At 35.1% G+C, this 21,591-nt stretch overlaps 1 protein-coding gene across 4 annotated transcripts in view; it reads right to left on the minus strand.

Moving 5' to 3' along the window:
• The window catches only part of ADAMTS6 (ADAM metallopeptidase with thrombospondin type 1 motif 6), a 156,143-nt gene that overhangs the window by 47,941 nt on the left and 86,611 nt on the right, over nt 1–21,591 (minus strand). For all 4 annotated transcript variants that reach the window (XR_012627127.1, XM_074856398.1, XM_074856397.1 and 1 more), the window contains 3 exons: nt 15,048–15,155; nt 8,239–8,384; nt 6,007–6,070 (listed from right to left, as the gene is read on the minus strand). Coding sequence is in view for 3 of the 4 variants with exons in the window: in XM_074856398.1 (XP_074712499.1) it covers nt 6,007–6,070; nt 8,239–8,384; nt 15,048–15,155 (318 nt within the window). In the remaining variant the exon portion in view is untranslated. The remainder of the gene's footprint in view (nt 1–6,006; nt 6,071–8,238; nt 8,385–15,047; nt 15,156–21,591) is intronic.

Consider the following 21,591-nt stretch of genomic DNA (forward strand, 5'->3'; position numbering starts at 1 on the left):
GTGCGGTGGGTGGGGAACTGGCTGACAGGCCGCACCCAGAGGGGTGGTGGGAAACAGCTCCTTCTCAAACTGGCAACCTGTCACAAGTGGGGTACCCCACGGATCGATCTTGGACCCAGTGCTGTTTAATATCTTCTAAGTCATCTGGATGGTGGGATCAAGTGTACCCTGATGAAGTTTGCTGATGATACCAAACTGAGTGGGGAAGTGGACACTTCAGAAGGGAAGTGCAGGGAGACCTGGATAGGCTGGAAGAGTGGGCTAACAAGAACCTTATGAAGTTCAACAAGGACAAGTGTAAGGTCTTGCACCTGGGAAAACATAATCCAGGAGTGCAGCTCAGACTGGGATCTATCTGGCTGGAGAGCAGCTCTCTGGAAAGAGACCTGGGGTCCTAGTGGACAACAGGCTCAACATGAGTGAACGGGGTGCTGCTGTGGCAAAGGAAGCCAACAGGATGCTGGGTTGCATCAACAAGGGCAACACCCTGCAGAGATAAAGAAGTCATTATCTCACTCTACTCAGCGCTTGTCAGGCCCCATCTGGAATACTGTGTTCAGTTCTGGTCCTCGCTATACAAAAAAGAAGTGAACAGGCTGGAGACAGTCCACAGAAGGGCCACAAAGATGATCAAAGGATTGTCATATGAGGAAAGGCTGAGAGAATTGGGTTTATTCAGCCTTGAGAAAAGAAGGCTTAGGGGAGACCTCATCACCATGTTCCACTATTTAAAGAGTCACTACAAAGAAGATAGAGACTCCCTTTTTGCAAGGAGTCACATGGAAAAGACAAGGGATAATGGGTACAACTTAGTCCTGGGGAGATACACACTAGACACAAGAGGAAAATTTTTCACAATGACAACAATCAGCCATTGGAATAATCTCTCCAGGGAAGTGGTGGATTCCCCAACATTCGACACTTTTAAGATCTGGCTGGACAGAGTGCTGGGCCATCTTGTCTAGACCATGCTTTTGCCAAAAAAGGTTAGACCAGATGATCCCTGAGGTCCCTTCCAACCTGGTATTCTATGATTCTATGAAAATCATAGGTAGAGAAATGCAAAAATGTTACTGCAAAGTAAACTACAATATGTATTTACAAAATGTCAGCTCTTTGGCACTGTTTCTTTGTGTACGTACCCTCTTCCCAAAGTAAATGTGCAATAACTGCTTCTGTTTATAGAGTAAGATTTATTTTTTTTTTCATGCAGTTACAGTACACAGATAACTCTTGTCAAGCACAGGCCGCTTGTGTTTCCAAATGCTCTTTTAGGAGACTGCAAATCACAAAATAGGAATATAACAAATGTAGAAGAACTTAAAATCAGGTCTGAAGAAGGTCCCAAGAAGATGATGAGATAATTAAAATTCTGAGTTTAAAAAAGCATTGACTTTAATGAGAACATAAAAATTGTTAAGGCTGAAGCAAAAATAAATCATTTAAAGAGTGTTAACAAATGATTGAACCAACACTGACATGACATCAAACATTTTATCTCACAGAAATCTGTTTATCTTGGAGCTTAAAGTCAGGCAGAGTTCAGTAATTGAACTCATTATGTTTCCTATTAACAGACAGCTATACTACACTTCACAGAATATGAGAAACTTAGCCAGAAGGGTGCAGTTGAAACTCAGATACTGTTCCAAGACATAGCTCCTCACATGAATGCATTTTAGAAAAATTAGGTTTGAAAATATTAAAATTATAAAAGAAACAGTATCTGCGAATGTATGCATAATGTGGAAGGAACCAACAAAAACCATTTGCCCACAGTCTATTAAAAGACTGAAGAACAAGAATTTTTTCACTGTATGTATACACACATAACTTTTATACAGATAAGCCATTCACAGAACTTGTAAGCAAAATATGTTTATCGTATATAAAAAATGAGACTTTTACAATTTTAGAGGTATATCAAATTAAACTTCACATCCCATACATATTCTAAATTAGACAATGCGTTACTTTAACTGAGTAATTATGTGCCTTGCAATTCTATTAGCATTTTGTATTTTTTTAAAACTAAAAATACTTTGGCTGGAAAAATACATGTATTTTTGTTATAGTGTGGTAGGTAGTAGAAAATAAGTTTCTGATGAGTGTGTTCTTTCTACCACCCTTTTGTTTCCATAACTCATTACCTAATATTCTTTTCTGCTGATCTCAGTGTTTCCATTAGGAGACGCCTTTTGAATTAAGAAGTCATATATGGCTTTGGAAGTGTCTGATGAGAAATAAGCCTAGTAGGAGTGTATACACTGTTTCCAAAGAATTAAACTGGTCAAAAGAAAGGGCAATAGAACTAACTCATCTCTGAAAGAAAAATGAAGTCAAAATGAGGGGTTTTTTTGGTTTATGAATAGTAGGAGCTTTAGGGAGTGCTATGTTGAAAATTACAGATGGGTAATGAATGTTGACACTGCAAAATGAACTTCAACATAAAAGATGTACAAACAACACATTTTTCATAAAAACAATGACAGATTTGCATGCTCTTAATGCTTACATTAATCAAACATACCATTCCATTAAAAATGTCAAGCAGTAAGGACTATCATAAATCTTGAAACAGTATCTACTAGTCTCAGCAATTCTTAGTTATGTAGAACCCTAAATATAACTGTAAAAGAAATAGACTACAATCATCAAAATGATTAAGGCAGTAAATGTAAAATTCTGTAAGTACCAGTATGTTTATGCACTGGAAAACCATATTCAAAAAATATGCTAAAAGAAGGATTCACAGTCAAACTGTACGAATGGCAATTCCAAATTGCCTGGTTCAAGTCTGCAATTGTTCAAGATTTGTTTTTAAGACCTAGACAATTAAATGTGAAGTTTCCTTTCCAATCTCTTGTTTAAATTATTGATGAAGTCTGAGTATAGCTAGGGAATGAACATTTTGGAATAGAGGACTATAATTTTAAGATTTTGATAAACTGGAGCAGTCGTTTGAAATAAAGCAATGGATGCAAATTACTACTGAGTAGGATCAACTGTGCAAGCACAAGCTGAGGAATGACTTCCTAAACAGTAGCTCTTAAGAAATGGATTTGGGCATCATGGATCAACACAAACTAAATAAATATTGTCACTCGTGTAAGAAAAATGAACACAATACGGAAATGAATAAATGGAATCCCATCGCTAAAATGACAGGCAAAGTTTGAAGTTACATTTATCTCTGTCAGGCCTCAGCTAGAATCCTGTGCAGAGGTCTGGGTACCATGCCTCAAGATGTGTGCTACTGGGATCCCAAAAGCTAATAACACAGAGACTGTCTAGTGTGAAGAAGACTAAGAAGACACATGATAAAAGTCTGCAAACATAGGAAAGACTCCCATAAAGAGAATATTATCAGCTATCTTCTTACTGGGCAAAGAGTAAGTTAGGGTCTTAAAGGATGGGAAAACATACACTGTATTTTATGAAATCTGTCCTGATTGTAAGGATATTGAAGAATCCAAATGTTAGCTCCCGGACTGGAGGTATTTCAAACAGGTCAGCTGCCTAACCATCAGTTAAGAATGGTTTAATGACAGTTAATTTTGCCTTTGAGCCAGGAAATAGCCTGGACTCCTCAGATAGCTTCTAGACGTTCCTTCTGTGACCCTATAAGCTTCCTCTCAGTAATAAACAAATAAGAGAATAAGAGAAGAATAAGAGAAGCTAAACCAACTAAGAAGAAAACTGTCTGAAAAGTGTCTGGCAATAAGAAATAACATAAAAGAAATAAAAGAAATAAAATTTAAGATAAAACAAATCCTAGCAACATTTCAACAGTATCACTAGGTAGCTATAACACAACTGTTAATAATAAAAAAGCATTAAAAATTGTTACATATTTGTGATGGTGTAGGATTACATTTTATGTAAACTTTTTTGTATACTAGTTATTGTGGCAGATGCTAAATAATATCTACTGGAGATAAACATTTTAAATAAGCATGCCTAAACAATAACCTCACAAGTCCTCAAAGATTTAAAGGAGGAGGGTTCCAGTGTGCCAATGTGAATTTTTTAACAAATCTTATACTGTGTGTACAAACTGAAACAGTCCTAATGTGAAAAGGTCATTACTTGAAAAGGACAAATGGATTATTCTAGGTTACAATTTGCCTGACATCAATCCCAGATAAACAGAAAAGTTGGCAGGGACTTGACTGATACAGGCTGAAAAGAAAGATAAATAATAATACAAATCAGTATTTTGCATAAGAATAGGTTTTATCAACTAAGACTTTTTAAAATTCTTGGTTAAATTAAAAAGATAATGGAATATGCTTATATTTTGATAAGGCGCTTAGTAGTACACAACATCTTAACTGAAAAAAATAGAAATAAACTTGTACTAGTTCAGTAAAGCATACGTTAAATTTATTACATATTGACTGACAGATTTCAACAGGTAGATTTCAATAAGGAATCATAAGGTGGTGAATTCGAAGATTATTTTCATGTCAACCATAAGAATAAGAAACACACTCAGCGTTACTCAACATTTTCATTTGTAAACTGGAACTATGAAAAAATTTCCTGCTTATGAAGTCTTCCAATTACAAAAAGACTGTCTGAGTGAAAATAAAGAGGAAGGTAAATTCATTTCAGTAGATCATCTGATAAGCTGGATTCATTCAAATGAAAACTGAACAAAGACAGCCAGCACAAACATACACATCTACAGAAAAAAACAAGATAGTCGAAGTTTCAGAATGGTGCACTGTTACTTGGAAGGTCGTCTGACTGGAAAAGTTTTACAGCTCCTACCGGGCAAGCAGCTCAGCTTCAGTTTCTCTTACAACACAGTCACCAAAAGGCCTAACACACTTCTTGGGTGTGTGAACAGAGCAGCTGTGATTAGCAGTAAGATATTTTTTAATTTGGAAATTTGTAATACTCCCTAATAATGAGAATAACCTCCACAGACAAGTTTGCAGAACTCATACTTATGATAGTTAGTAACAATCATAAACCCAAGTTTTTTCCAAGGAGTCAGCATATTAACTACTGTATTTTTTCCTGAAATATATCAAAAGATAAACAGGTGAAACAACACCTTTAGGCACACACTGTCCAATTGATATCAACTTTCTTGATTTAAGAACAAAATTAAGATGAATTTGAAGCTAAAATAATATGAAAGCCTGTTTATATTTGTAGTGCTACTGACTTGGAAACTTACTGGTGAAATTCTTTATTGGTGTGTACTCTTTTCTGGTTCAATTTTTAACTTACTTGAATTTGTAATTTAGGTTCATAATTTGATTTTATACATTTATACTCTGTTCCATCCTGTCAGTGGTAGTCCATTATTTGATGAGCTCTAAAATAAAACTGCATTATCATTCTGGTAATACAAGAACCAGCAGATATCTGATGGCAAAACAGCAGGTTTAAAACACACCGAAAGAAATACATTTCCATAGAATGTATAAGAGGACTGCGTAACACATTAGCACTGGAAGTTATAAAGGTATAAAAAGAGTAAAAGGGTTTAAAAGTGGATTAATGGAGGATACTTCTATTTGTGGCAGTTAACATGGTACAGATACGATGTGAAGCTCAAGAAATCTTTAGACACCCAGCTTCTGGAAACTCGTAAGGTGTATACATGGAAAAATCATGCCTTGGCTGCCAGAAGTTTATAATTTTTCCCTAAACACCTGTTATTTGCCACTGCTAGGAGACAAGACACTGGACTAGACAGACCTTTGCTCTGATGTGGAATGCTCCCTGTTCACCTTTAACATGGATGCTCAAGTTGAACCCACTCCAGGCCTTAATGTGAAGACACCAGCTGAGCATCACATTGAGACAGGGATCCTTACATTTAGCAGAACGCATAGGGTGCTTGCAACATAGAAGTGCCCTACAGGACTGTTTGCTAATAAAATGCAGAATTCACACTTTTTCTGAACTGGGAAAAAATGCATCCATTGCTGCTAAAATGCAAACCAGACAAGCTGATAAGTTTACAGGGGAACAAAATTTACTTACATCAGTATTACAGGAGCGATACCGCTTCCTTTCTCCAAGACAATATTTGCCTCCACCTGAAGGCCTGGAAAAACAAGTTTTATGTATTGGTACAAACACAAGTTCATGAGATATACAAATGCATTATTAGTATAAATACAACAGATATACAAATAAAAGTACATGGAAGTTTTAAGGTTTTAAAACTATTTTAAAATATTTTATTTAGTAAGAATTTTACCACTGACTTGATTGGAACAGATACAAAACAATACAGGGTACTTGAAAATCATCACTCATATAGCATTCATCTAGTTTGCACAGATCCCAAGCAATACAGTTTAACTATATTTTGAACATACTAAAAAGGCATTGTTTTTAATTAATTGCTTGCTTTGTAAAACTAGAACAAGAAATGTGTAAACAACCTGTGATAAACTTTTTTTTTTTAAAATCTTCTCATATTACACTTGAAAACATAGCCAAATGAAGAAACACTGCCTGCTAAATACTGGAGCCAGCAAAGACTGCATTTTCTAGTTCAAGAATCTGATTCTGATTTGAATTAAGCAGTACTAAATCTGAGGAAACTCCAGAGTAAGCAGGTTTCTATTAGTGTGAATAAGACATTGGCTCTTAAATTCCCAAACTGTTTAAGAACCTCATCTATCTTCCACAGAGCTCTTTGGCTCATAACTTGAAAGCAGAAAGGAAAAGCACTTGGTGTTTGTTTTATAACCAAGAAATAAAATAATTTACAATTAACTAAAAAGAAAAGCAATACTTTTTTTCACATTACAGATATTTAACCAAGCAACACTATCCTTGAATCAAAGGAATTTTTTTCCTCATGCAGACATACCGCCCTTCAAATGCATTTGCTTGCTGTACTCTTAAACATCTAAAATTTAATCACCCTTCAACATACCAACCCATATACATGGTCACAGGAGTAGTTAAAAAAATCTTAGGAAATTACTCATGCTCCAAACAAATACTTCACTAACATTTTTACATAGTGCTGTGAAAAAACATTAATGAACTTATTTTATTATTCTTTCAGTAACACAGTCTGATGTGTTATCAATGCATATGGATAATTTTTGCTTTTGAATCCATTCAGTAAGCAGTGCTATTTGCCAGATTTGACAGTTATTGCTAATGATAGAAGGTGAACAGTAATGTGATGTTATGGTGTCTGTCTTGCAAAGCACAGTGGAAAGCTTATGTACAGCCTAGCTTGCAAAACGTGGGTACAAGCAACAAATAACCTAAGAGTACAGAGAAGAGAAGATAAGAAAGGAGTAACAAAAGCCACAAATGGATTTTCATGAAAGAAGCACAAAAGCTTAATGTTTTCAAGAAAAAGTGGTCTTAAAAGCTAATAATGGTGATGGAAATAGCATGAACAAAGTACAGAGTAATAAAAATATCTTTCTGCAAAGACCTATAGCTGCGATGGAGTAACCAGAACAGGGCAAGCAGCAACACTAAAAACCAGAGATTCAATCAGCAAAGAACAGCAATGGAAATAAGTAAGCATTCCTCATCTGAGAAGCACTAGTGACAGAGAGGCGCACTTACCTGACAGACCTTCTCTGGCGCAGTGCTCAGGACATGGGAAAGCAAACAGATGACAGGACCAGTACAGATACACACAACAAATCAAGCTGTAGTGGAGAAGCTGGCCCCTCTTGAGAGAGAGTAAATGGACCAACAGGGAGTGGTGGCAAAAAGAGATGATGCTGGATTGTTTTAAGAGTCAGTGGGACGTCACAACTAAGTGTCGGACATGACAGCATATAAATGTATTGTATGCAACATAATATTACTAACTATGCTTTATATGTATGCAGTTGTATGCAAAAGCTTGGAAATACAGTGTAGTTTTTTTAATAAGTATGGCAACAGTTATTTTATATGCTAGACAAGGAATAAAGGTAGTATGTCTTAAGGAAGTCATTTATCTAAGGCATAATTTAAATATATTTTGCATGAACAGCAAGTTGCAGAAAGAAAACCATTCTGGTTACAGCTAAATATAAATCCAGCTATCTTTACAGTACATAAGATACATTAAAAATTGAAAGTATGTCTAGTGAACTTCTCCTGTTTAAGTGTTTCTGTCTGCTATTTTGAAGACAAATGTTGGCAATCTAGCAAAACATTTTTACAGATAACATGTGAAACCACAGTTTTGAATAATTTCCAAATGTGTCTTTTTGTTGGCTCCAGCTTACTTTAGCTACTTACGCTGGACTGTCACAGTGTCTTATAGATGAGGAGACTCCTCCCCCGCAGGTCCTGCTGCACTCTCCCCATATTGACCATGGACCCCAACCCCCATCTATGCTCTGGGGCCAAGTGCCAAAAGGTACGCACTCTCCCTGATAACACCACTGAAAGATTTCACAAAAAAAAACACAGAATTAGTTTCCAGGCTGACAAAGTTATCAGGACAGAAAAATACAAGGGTCAGGCAATGACCAATTATAGGCATTAGCATTCTCTGTATAGATAACAAAACTAATATTTTACTTTTTCTAGCTATGTTTAGACATTGGTGAGGGTGTGTGTGATTTGTTAATTGTCCTCACTAAGGCCTGAATTATAGGTCCCTAACACACATCAGAAGTTAAAGCAAGCTTAAAATAAAGATTTTCTTTTTTCTTCACACATCCTTCTTAATGTTTCACATTAAAGGAACTGAAAGTTGCTTACATTCTTTTAAACACTAAGATTAATTTCTAAGATTAGTTTAGTAAAACACCTTCCACTTAGGATTCATGTAGGGGCTTCATTACGCAAAATGAAAAATTCCCCCTGATAGTATTTTTAAGAAAGTATTCCCTTACATTTTAAAAAAGAAAATCTGGACAAGGTTACAATGGAAGAATTTGTTGCAGTACTTCATTTATACTAACCCTACAGACATAATAAAAGTAGTGCCAAAGCATTAGACATGGTACAGAAAATCATTATATAATAATGACTGGCCACTTGTTCACGGACAGAATGAACATGCATACTGCACTCATGCAAACACTTAAACTTTGCAATATTGTTACTTACATCGGACATAAAAAATGACAGACAATTCACACGAATAGCTAATTGTTAAAAATAATTTTATCATTTCCTTAGTCGGAAAACTTTTTTAAACCATTCAGAAATAATCCTGGAGCCCGTAGTTTGATCCACATTCTGGTGTCTACTGCATCACTGAGAATCTGGAGCAGCTTGGTAAGATAACCCTTTCCCACCATTACAGACTTAGGTGATAGAGTAGAGCACAGCCTCAGGTCTACTGTGACCCAAATCTGCACATTTCATTTCCAAAAGGTGGGCATCTGGTGTTTAACTCCCCTGAATTCCTGTAACGACACAGTATTGACCCTTTCTAAAAAGAAATCCAGACAAATTTTGTGTCCAAAATTAGCCATGTGAATTTGACAAAAAGCACTGAGACATGCACAGAAGACACGGACAGATAGACATATCCCTGTCCACCCATAAGCACTACTAGGAAGACTCGGGTGTTGACTAATAGTTACAGCAAAGCCAAGGTTTCTCTTCTCCTGAGTCCTAAGGCTCACCTAAAGCCTCAGTCCCAGCAATGTGGGACATACATAAATACAGCCATTCATAATGACCTGAATTACTCTAGATTTTTCTGAAAAGTGAATTTAACCTTCAGTCATTACTCAGGAAAAAAAAAACCTAATAGGAGTTGGATATGAACAAGGATTGTACAGTGTTAGTTAAAGAAAATGAATAATAATATTTTTTCATTAGAAGTATCGTTTTGAATAAAAGGTACTTCTAGACTGTCAGATGTGTCAGTCTCTAAGTGTGTAGATCTCAAGAATGTACATTAAAATGATGTAATATCAAAAATGTGTAGCTTATGAGCAAATGCACCTAGATACAACATAGTTTTGCATACGTACACATGCTACCATTTATTATATTTCCTTATTATATTATTTCCTTGTTATTTCCACATTAATAGGTGAAACCTGTAGCATTATTTTTCTAGCCACATTCATTCATGTTTCTTCTCTCAAAATGTTTTTATCCTCCATGGTCTCTCTTTTTCTCCATATGTGCTGTACCTGTTTTAAAAAACAGCTCTTACAATCCAGCACATTGCTATTTATAAGCCTCATTCTGTATCAGTCAGTGAAACAAAAAAAAAAAAAAGCATTAACGGGTCTACAGACAAGATAAAGGAGACTATTTTAAATCTGAAGTTCAAAATGCCGGGAAGTTCAAAATGGCTCAGACAGAGTTTTCCTCATAGCACCCAGTATGGTGCTGCGTTTTAGGTTTGTGACCAGTGTGGATAACACACTGATGTTTTAGCTATTGCTAAACAGTGCTTGCACACCATCAAGGCTTTCTCAGTTTCTCAACCTGCCACCCAAGTGAGTTGGCTGGGGACAGGCAAGAGATTGGGAGGGGACACAGCAGGGACAGCTGACCGAAATTGTCCAAAGCGATATCCCATACCCTGTAACATCATGCTCAGCAGTAAAACTGGGGGCAGGGGTACTTCCAAAGTAGCTACTGCTCAGAGACTGGCTGGGCAACAGTCTAATGGTGGGAGGTAGTGAGTGATAGCCTTTGATCTCTTGTTCAGTTTTTCTTTCTTTTCCTTTCACTCACTAAACTGTCTATCACAGCCCATGAATAGTACTCACTTTTGCCCTTCTGATTCTCTCCCCCATTCATGGGGAGGTAGTGAGCGAGTGACTGGGCAGGGACCTAGTTGTTGAATGGGGTCAACCCACCACACCCTTCTTCAGGAAAAAACCCAAAGACACAAGGTTCCATGGAGCTGTACTGAGGAAAGGAAGGTTTATCCTTCTTGGAGTTCTAAGTTTACAAATCAGAGGTTTATGCCAATTAGCAGGCATCTATCAAAGAAACGTAACTTTCATATGGAGCTTCTCTTAAATCCAGACTATCACTGAATGTGTCTGCATAACACATAATGCAGTCTGTATAGCAAACTCCTATTTTTAGCTAGTATAGATATATCCATACAGCACAGTGATTTGCAATGTCTCTAATTCTGCAATTATGACGGAGAATGAAATATTCATGTGAATTACACCACGGATTAAAATTTTCTGGGTTTTTTCTCATTATAGTGATAAATTAAGTGATAATGACTTTATTAACTGAAGATCATAATCTCCTTGAAGCACTCTATTAAAGATGCCACACAAGCACATGAAGTTATCTAATGCCAAAGTCAAATTCTAAAAATTATAGTGTTTCTAAGAGTAAAAATGTACACTGATAATTTAATTAAAAATACATTAAATACATTGTATATTACAAACATGTTAAAATCAAAGTTAAGAAACAAAAGACATTCAGAGTTAATGTTAAACCCACAAGAATATCACGTATGTAAAACAGAAGATGCAAACCATCCTAAATCTATACTATTATGACTGTATATAATAGGCAGGTGCATTTTACATGCTTTATTTTTCCAAAGCTATGTGAAATCCCTGTACTCTGTAATTTCCTCTGTCATGCAAACACTGGCTTCCACATTCCCATATTTCCTTGTAAAAAATCCTTAAATGCTGTTTTTTCACCTCTATTGAAGTTAAACCTGAGGACTTACTGCTCACTTTGGTGTCTCTTCTTAATTTTCTAGTGAAAATTTATCTTTCACCAGAAGCCAGTGATGCATAAAATCTCTGGCAGAGTAATTCAAGATTACCAAAATCTTCATTATTTCTAATTGGACTACAGAAATATGCTTCCTCCACAAATTATAGCAACCTCATCTGCTACAGTGAGGTAAGGACTATTGAGTAACCAGCATATGAAGAAACAAGAGGTGAGAGCTATTTTAAAAGAACAATCCTTCATGAAAGGTTTAGAACTAAAATGTTAATTCTTCCCTAACATTGAATAAATAACTTTCAATTAGTTCACCTAGAAAGACAGTGGTGATGCATATGAATATGTACAATATGTGCAAAAAACTCTATAATTAAGCAGTCTGAAATTTTTCTTACAGAGTTCATTAACAATAAAATAAAACATGATATTGTGGCATATTTGAGATCACTTTTATATGAATATTAGCTGTTTAACAGAACTAAGATTTACAATAATATACTTCTAGAAAACTCACACAGCAAGTACTCTAATATTAAGGAAACTTGATTTCATCTTTTGTAGGAGAAAAAAAAGATTATTTAAATTTGCCATCTCAATTTTAACAGTGTATTTTCAATCATTATTTCTACAATTCTTTTCCAAGAAAACTGAATGTCCAATAATAACTTAAATTTACCTTTATCATAATGTCCAATAATAACTTAAATCATCACACATCTATTTAAACTGTCTTTTCAGCACATTGTGTTTTCACTTTTTGCACATTTGCCCCTCATTCACATTCCTAGCATAGATCTAAACAATGATATTAGGAAAGGTTACTTTTTTATTACTTCATATTCAAAGAAAAAAAGAAGATTCCTTTGAGTTTTGTCTTACTGTTTTATATGCACCATTTCCTCATCAGAGTCATTTTAAAAATCTATCAGTTAGTTTACCTTCACAAACACATCTCTGAGTAAACCAGAGAGAAACTTCATGCATATTTAAAATTATTATTACTAATTAGGAAGAAGTGTACCTTTTCGAACACAGCTGATATGTAAAACCATTCACCAAAGCATGAACATATTAAAGCTTCAAAACTGAACTGATGTACAAGTTTCATCAGTAGCAAGAAACCACTCTATTCTCTTTCCTGGTATGCAGAAAACAGCTGAGTAACTTCTACGGAAAACACTCTAAAAACCTTCAGGCATAGTCAGACATTACTGTGGAAAATTTCAACCCAAAGAGTTAAACATTTGGCAGATTTATATAAGCAACTGAAGGAAAGTTTTGTAATACAGTGTTAGGACATTGTAATTGTAGAAATTCCTCCCGGCTCTGCCAATAAGATATTAATGCACATTGCATCAAATCTTGCTCTAATAGTTATACCGAATTTACATTAATGTAACTAAAAGCAGAAATTGACCCTCCAAATATGATTAAGTACTCCAAGATCTTGTTAGGCCTTTAAAGCAGGGAATGTCATTTATTATATCTTTGGACAGAGCCCAGCAAAACAGGGACTAATTTTGTTGCAGCCTTTAGGTGTGACTTCAATATAAATGGATTAATATTAATAATAAAGTGTTACAGAATTGTAACCTATTATTTTCTCCTTAGCGTGTAGTAAAGAGAACTACGTATTTGGAAAGAGCTCATGTTTTCTGGTTTTATTTATCAGGAACTATTAATTTACTATTAATTTGAAGCTGTAATTTACAGACGCAATTTTCTACTGTTAACATGCACAAACAGCTTACTTATGGAAAACAGTACAGATTCTCTCATTTCCCTCTAAAATCTAATGATGGAACAAGATACTGATCACTGGAAAAAGATGTTTTGTAGAGAGCAAACTGATTAAAGTCTCTGGCAAGTAGACACAGTAACAGTGTCTTAAAACATCTCCACTTGTTCATTGTAGTCTCATGGTTTAAAAAATATAAATTGACGTAAATTGCGTCTTGTCATTGACAAGAAGTGGTGGTTCCAAAATAAACCTAGACTGTTGATTTAGGAGTAGGGCTTTTAACATTTTCTATTACTCTAAAAAAAGAACATTTTTGGTAGAATGTGAAAGTGTCTCTATTTTCATTGGCTAACTCTAAGTACTCTATTTTTTTAAATGACCCCTTCAATTAATTTATTTAACATGGTTTACCAATATTTCCAAACTCAGCATGGAAAAGCTATCAGAATGATGCTAGGTCATAGGCCCTGAATGAAGCCATCAACGAGCATTAATAAACTGTGACAGCTGTCCAAAAGCTTTCATTCTTTTTGTTTAAACATCAGATTGCAAGTCAAAATACAGTGTAATCTTTGTTGAAACTAGCCCAGCTAGCACGGCAGAAGTCAGAATGAGAATAGATGTCAGTAGCTGTCATTAGGAAAAAATCCAATCTAGAGCAGTAAATCTTATAGACAGATGCAGCAAGTCTCGAACAGATACCAGAAATTGTTTAATATAATAAGGTCTCTTCACTTTGTACAAACCTGCACACAATATACTATCTTGAAAAAAGACTTATGGAATTCACTGTTTTCTCCAGTACATGTCCTGTAAATTAGTAATTAAAATATTTTTCACTTCTCTTTAAGATCTGTATAGATTTTACCTTGTAATTTAGAAACACTCTGTCACTGTTCTTAATCTAAAACTCAGTTTCAGAACTTTGTCCGAAACTACTAATATACAGACAATGTTTTAAAATCAAATTCACATCTTCAGACAGATACAGTAGCACTAGACTTATCTATTATTGCAACACTGACTTTCTGTACTTTTCTATCAGGTAGAGGAGTTTATTATACTGCACAGCAAAGTCCTTTAAAACTAAGCAGTTATGAAGTATAACCGAATACTAAAAGAATAATTCAGAGTCAAAACAGAAAGGTCACTGGGAAATATGGGCTTTTAGAAAACACTTTTATTAAGGCAATATTTTTTCTATATGCTTGTGTGATTCAGATTATATCTGAAGGAATAAAGATTTTTTTTATCTTCTAACAAAATGACAGAGTTCAGGCTCTAGATCTATGCTACACATTTTCAAAGTTCATGCCAGACCTAGAGTTGTAGCAGTCCTTCATGGAAGAGTGCCACAAAATTTAATAAACTAAACAGTTTTTACAAAAATTACTCAAAAAATATATAGAGTATGTAACAGGGTTGGGTTTTTTTTGATACAGGCTGTACAATTTTATAGCAAGAATAAATAATTTATTAAATTACATATTTAAAATAACTGTGAAATAGTTCTGTAGGACACTCCATTAGGACGCATATGCATTTTGAAATTATAACTCTTTTTTTTTGAACTCTTATAGTTGTTTATAAGTACTTTAATTTTCTAGTTCTTTCTTCCTGTAGTCTTTAAACAATAAATTGCTTCTTCAAACAATAAATTATTTGTACTCACCCCTTTTTCAATGCTCCCTGTTTGGCAAAGAGTACCTTCAGCTGCTGGAATGCTGTTGGTAACACAGCGGTTGCTTTTGCTGAGGCACCAGAGCTCTCTACACACTTCCTAGGAAAGAAGGCAAAAGCAAGTTGATCAGAATAAAAGCCTAAAATTGCTTTCAGTCCTCATACACACATGTATACACAAATTTGTTTTGAACAGAGACTATTAAGAAGTGAGCTGGAGAGATAAATCTATAGATGGTTGTGAGATATTCTGGAGCAATTTCAAAGCTGCCATATTTTACCTAAGAATATTCTACCAAAAAAAATTCTGGAAGCATCAAATTGTAGACTACGAAAATGTGTTTTCACACCTGTCATGCAAATAACATTTTACAGTTGCTTTTTTTCTTGATCAGTGCTAATATTGGGCTTAGTATATTTTAGTGTTGCTGTAAAAGTCGTCTCCCAATGTGCTGTAGTATCTCCATTACTGTCATTATCTGACTCAAAATTACATGGTAAAGGGGTACTATTAATTTTTAAATATGAAACAGCAACAATTATTTATGTTTACTTTAGTTAAAACCAAAGTTCCTGAGCTCAAACTACTTGCACTCCTTTTCTGTAGCAATTGCTAAAACAGTGCACATGTATTTAGTACTAACTCAGCAATGTGCTAAAATATTTCCTTTAAGCTTTTTAGATTTGCGGCTCATACTTCATAAATTATTTAGCCTATCCTATTTCTCTATCTTGTCAGTGTTAAACAAACACAGGTTTTCAAACCACCTTTTTTCCTACCATATTTTTTCATTCAGTTTTGCACATCTCTCATTTAAATTAAGCCAGTACTATTGACATTGGAGATTCATTGTTGAAACTATCTAAGGGTTGAAATTCTTAATGTGGGCATGATCCAAAGTTGGATGAACACTGGAAATCTTCATAGTTGCTCCAGTTGCCCTTGGATTCAGCTATGTATGCAGAATGGAATCAGAAGTGGTTAGCTTTTACAGTAAATGACTTACATGATAATCTTTGTTGTATTACTTTGCAAGAGTTCACAACCTGCTTATAGATATTTTCTATTTTTAAGTATTTCCTAAAATTTGAATGATACTCAGATCTTCAAAATGATCTTATGACAGTCATTATTATTTCATTTTATTTAACTGCTGCTTGAAATCATATCCTACAAATAATCCTTGTGTAGATTCTATGGCTGAACCTTAGTACAAAAAGCAAAAAGGAAAAGACAGTGTGAGTAAAAATTAAAGTTATTAGGTGCCTCCCCGACAAAGTTCATTGTTTCTCTGAGGAAATGAATGAGTATCTGGCACCTAGGCTATCTTTTCTATACAAATCAACAGGAACAGCTGTTAAGTTTTACCCTGATTCGTGTTTCTTGCATTGTATTGCATATACAAATGGATTATTTATACATTACTCGTTAGCAGTTGCACTAACAGTTGAACAGTACAAGCTTTTCTTGAATAATGCAAAATTCTTTTCCAAGTTTAAAATCAGCTGGTGCCATTCTTGCAGGATTGCTCATACACTGTATTTAGTTGCACGATTGATAGAAGCAAGGTATCTTTTTTTTAAAATCCATTAAATCCATTAGAAGCATACCATATTAGAATGACCTGAAATGATGAGGAATGAGTACTGATGATTTCTGGAATTTCCATCCGATTTTTGACAATTAGGCCCATGCTATTTTGTCCTATTTGGCGAGTGGCTCCATGAAAACTTAAGTGAATTGTTGAGCCTTTTTTTAGAAGAAATACTGCCACTTGTAAAAGCATACCTGCAGCCAATGTGTAACTATCTTACTTTTCAGATTATAATTTGTCATTGAAGAAATGCAAACATTATAAATATTTACTTCTTATATCTCTGAATAAAACACTTGCTTTTGCCACTCAGCTGATAAAATTTTCAGATTAAGATACACATTCACAAAGAACTACATTGTTTAAAATAAAAAATAGAACAGGGAAAGAACAGAAGATACATCACAAAGATTCTTGAAAAATCTAACTAGATTACAAATTTCACAGCCATTAAGATGCTAAATTTCAACACTAAATCAAATTCACATGTCTATCAACCGGGAATCCAAACTTCACAGAATCACAGAATCATTCAGGTTGGAAAAGACCCTTGGGATCATCGAGTCCAGCCATCAGCCCTACTCTACAAAGTTCTCCCCTACACCATATCCCCCAGCATCTCATCTAAACGACCCTTAAACACAGCCAGGGATGGTGACTCCACCACCTCCCTGGGCAGCCTATTCCACTGTCTGACCACTCTTTCTGTAAAAAATTTTTTCCTCACGTCCAGTCTGAACCTCCCCTGTTGCAGTTTAAAGCCATTCCCTCTTGTTCTGTCACTAATTACCTGTGAGAAGAGACCAGCACTTCAATACAGTATGGATTTCAAAGTGAAAACCTAAAATGAGTTTGTTCCTTTCACACACAGTATGATGTGTTCCTGTCATAACCCTGCCTTATTTACTTTTACATTTAATTTACTTGCTCACTTTTGTAGAGCAAAATTAGTGTGATTTACTTGCTTATGTTTCATTTGGGGTTTACATTGTCAAATCATAATTTAAAGTGTCAGACTGGGACAATTCTACTTGTGACCTTGTATTTATTTTGCATCTGATCAAGTTCAAATGTTTAAATTAAGAGCTGTGCTGACTTTATGAAGTTTGGTTCAATGTTCTGAAAAGTCAAAAATTCAACTGAATTAAAAAACAAATATTTCAACCATTCCAATACAGACAGAAGCAAAAAATCGAATCTGGTTAACAGTCTGAAATTTTAAAAATCTCTATTTCAGGGTTATTTGAATCCAGAATTGTGGTTTGTGCTCCAGAGTTTATGCGCAGAATGTCACTTTTGATATGCCTACATAAGTATACCATCTATATATTAACATATAAGGGAAAGTGATAATTAAAACATGGATTTCATTGTCAGGCTAACATTTCCGCAAATGGGAGTATTTAACAATTTCCTTCAGCTTGGCTTCTTTGTGGCACTAGACTCCTCCAAATTCACTGAACTAACATCACCCAGACATTTTAATTCCAAACAAATAATCAGCTGAACAGCGTGAATTAATGGATACAGCACTCCAAAGCTATTTCAGTCATTTATCTGTTTGCAGGATGATTCTAAGCATGTCAGCTCACCTCCCTACGCCACAAAATAAGAAAAATATTTTCCTTCTTCCTAAATTGCCTTGGGAGATAGAATGAAAAGCACTGTATCAAAACTAAATATTACTGACATAGTCTGTTAGTCCATATGCAGACCTTAATTTCAGCAGGAGTTTGCCTTAGTAAATCCCTAAAGACAAAACGAAAGTAATGTAAAACTACTATGGGCTGTATCATACTATTAATATTTGAGCAAAAGTTTCTGCTTAAATCAGAAAGGAGTTCTGTTTGAGGCAGACATACAATATCCCAAAATCAACAGAGTATTTCCTTATGGGAAACTATGTGAAACACAGAGGATTTATTAACTAAAATACCCAATGCATTAATTTGTAGAAGTAATTTATGTTAAAAACAAGAAATTAAAGTATTTTTGTAATTTCTTTATAATACAGCCAAATGTTTTTAAGAAGTTGTCTATTTTCCCCTGCTGTTTTGCATTTAAAAGAAAGAATAGAATCTGAAGTACATTCTCCATCACCTTGTACATGAAATTAAAAATAACATTAACACTCACTTGAAAACAAATAAAATATGTAAAAAGAAGTGGAAAATCTATCTGTGCTGTTATTTCATTAAATGAAATTGGAATTATACCAGGTACTACTATGGCTATGTGTCCTTTATTTTCAAATTTTGGAAAGTTAACAGAAATTCTGTCTAAGTTGCAAAAAGCTTTCTGTTCTCCAGCTCAACCCTATACCTTGTACTACCTTAGTTTCATGGTTATTGATCTGAGCTATTTCCTTACTACCACCATCTATCTGTAACATCTCTAAGGACCTGTTTTTAATAAGCCGGCCTTAAAAACAAAGCAGGAACTGCCCTGGAAAGGTCAGGCCCCAAATCACTGGTAGAAAGTATACCGCTTTTTTTTTTTCCACACACTAACACACACACATGCATGCACACATACCCACCCACCCACACCCACCCACCAACATAAGGTGACCCTTTAGGGTAGCCTTTTCCTCATTGGCAGACACGGGCTGAAGCTAACATATCTTTTGCCAGCATTAAATTTGTGTGAATAATTTACTGAAACTAAGAGAAAGAAGCAAAACCTGAAAAGTAATCAATGACCTCAAAGTCAGTCTCCAAATGCGTGGATTTAATAACTATTTTGTAAAGCAAACAAGGGAAAATGTTTTAAAAATCCAGGAAATATAAACTGAAGTTGAGGCCTTTCACAAGATCAAGACAAGATAGATGACAACCTGTAACGGTGTATCTTAGGGCTCCATGACTTCAGTTTGGAATTCGGATGCTTGTATTTGCAGTAAATTAAACAAAGCTGAACCCATCTAGAGAAAAAAAACAGCAAATCAAATTATCTTCCTTTTGCCTAAGTGTTACCAATGATGGAGCCTCTTTCTGTTCCGTCATGCAGAGTTACATATAGGCATTTCAAATTATGTAACATCTAAGCATCCTACATCATAATCGTCATAAATAACAATACAGCACAATGAAAACTCAGTAATATGAGCAAAGATCAAATTGCTGTGCTGTCCTTAATGTTTTCAACACTAATGAAAGCCTCCAACAAAAGTTAGCATTTTGGCCCATAATATTAAAAAAAAATAAGATGGGAAATACATTCACAATGCATATTAAACTACGATAATTTGGGAATTTCATTTTTTGTTCATAAGATTTTAAAATGTTAATTAGGATTTTATGTTACTTCAACACGTTTGATCTATAATATGCTGCACCTCTTGATGAGCATTTGCTAAAATAGAGCGTAAAAATCTTTAGCTTGAATTGTAACTTACAATTCAGACCTGAAAAGCATCAACCCAGAGTATTTTCAGACTCACTACTGAAATAATGCTGGCAACACAATTAAAACTAGAAGACTATAACTACAGGTGAACTTCAGAAGGTTCAAATTTCAGTTCAGATAAGCACCCAAAAGTTACAATTTTAGTGCTCCACTACCAAATGCTCATTAAGTGGTGCAGCATGTTATGAATCACAACATGCTGAAAGAATGTGAAATGGAATCCGAAGCTTTAGTCATACATTCATATTAAGTTACCAGCATTCCTTCCTAAATATTGGGTGCTTATGTGAACCTTATGGAAACTACAGAAACCCCACAAGGTCAATCACCTCCAAGTAGCATCTTCCCTTTCAAATCCATGCAACCTATCTCATCTTTATTCAAACCACATTCCAGTATCTGGAATCTCATTATTGCTCATACTGTTGTCTAACGCACTCCTCCTGCTTTGATTACTAGCTTCCCCTTGCACTTTTAAAACAGCTTTCATAAGATCCAGCCATACTGGTGTCTGTGCCTCTTGTGAAAGAAAGAGAGAAAAGAGAGGAGGGAGGGAGAGGGAGAGGGAGGGGGAGAGGGAAACTGAAAGGGAAAGGGAGAGGGAGAGGGGAGGGGGACAGGGAGGGACGGGGGAGAGGGACGGGGTTTGGAGACAATATAGTCCTAGGAAAGAAGAAAGGGGACTATGAGAACTTGTTAAAAAAAGATACAAAAAGGATGCAAAACAACTTTAGGATTCAGAAAGAGGAAAACCTCTGTGATTTCCCTTGGCTATACAAATCCTAATCTTAAAAAAAAAAAAAAAAAAAAAGAGGGAACAAAATTCACTTTAAGAATAAAGCTGAAAGTTTTCAGAAAATTAAGAAAGCTTAATTACACAAGAAAAGCTCAAAACTTTAATCATTCTGAATGCAAAAGGCCTGCACAATAGTGATGAGAGGTTTTGCACTTGACTGACAACACCTTATGAAATAAAAAATTATGGAAAGGTTGATAAAAATGACAGAGCTAATAGCAGGATCTTCAATTCTTATCTTCACCTACACATACTTTTAACACCAATTTGTGAGCAACGTAATACAAATCCATCTGAATGAACTACTTATTCTCTGCTAACACCAAGTATAAAGTGACTTAGCCATGGTAGGACGCATGAAGCTGGCAAAAAAAGTCACTTTTCAGTGAGTTACTAAGCACTATGTACAGATTCAAGTGAATGCACAATCCTAGTCATAGTATGATGAGGGAACAAAAGTGAACTGGTAGTTCTGGTGCAAGGATACACCAGTGGCTTCTTTGACTTTCCTTCTGAAAAAACAGCTTCCAGAATTTGCTTCCCCTCTCACATAAAAACCCTACATCAAGCTTAATACCTTCCTTTATTTAACTCGAGTAAATCACATCACTGATTCATGATAAAAGTGACGGTTTAATTCACTAACATTAAAATCACCTGATTACAACAGTCAATTGTAATCCAGGCTATTTTGCCTTTGAAGGAATATTACAGAAACTGTGTATAGCAACTTGTTT

This window comes from Strix uralensis, chromosome Z, assembly GCF_047716275.1.
Source record: "Strix uralensis isolate ZFMK-TIS-50842 chromosome Z, bStrUra1, whole genome shotgun sequence".
In the NCBI taxonomy this organism is placed as follows: domain Eukaryota; kingdom Metazoa; phylum Chordata; class Aves; order Strigiformes; family Strigidae; genus Strix; species Strix uralensis.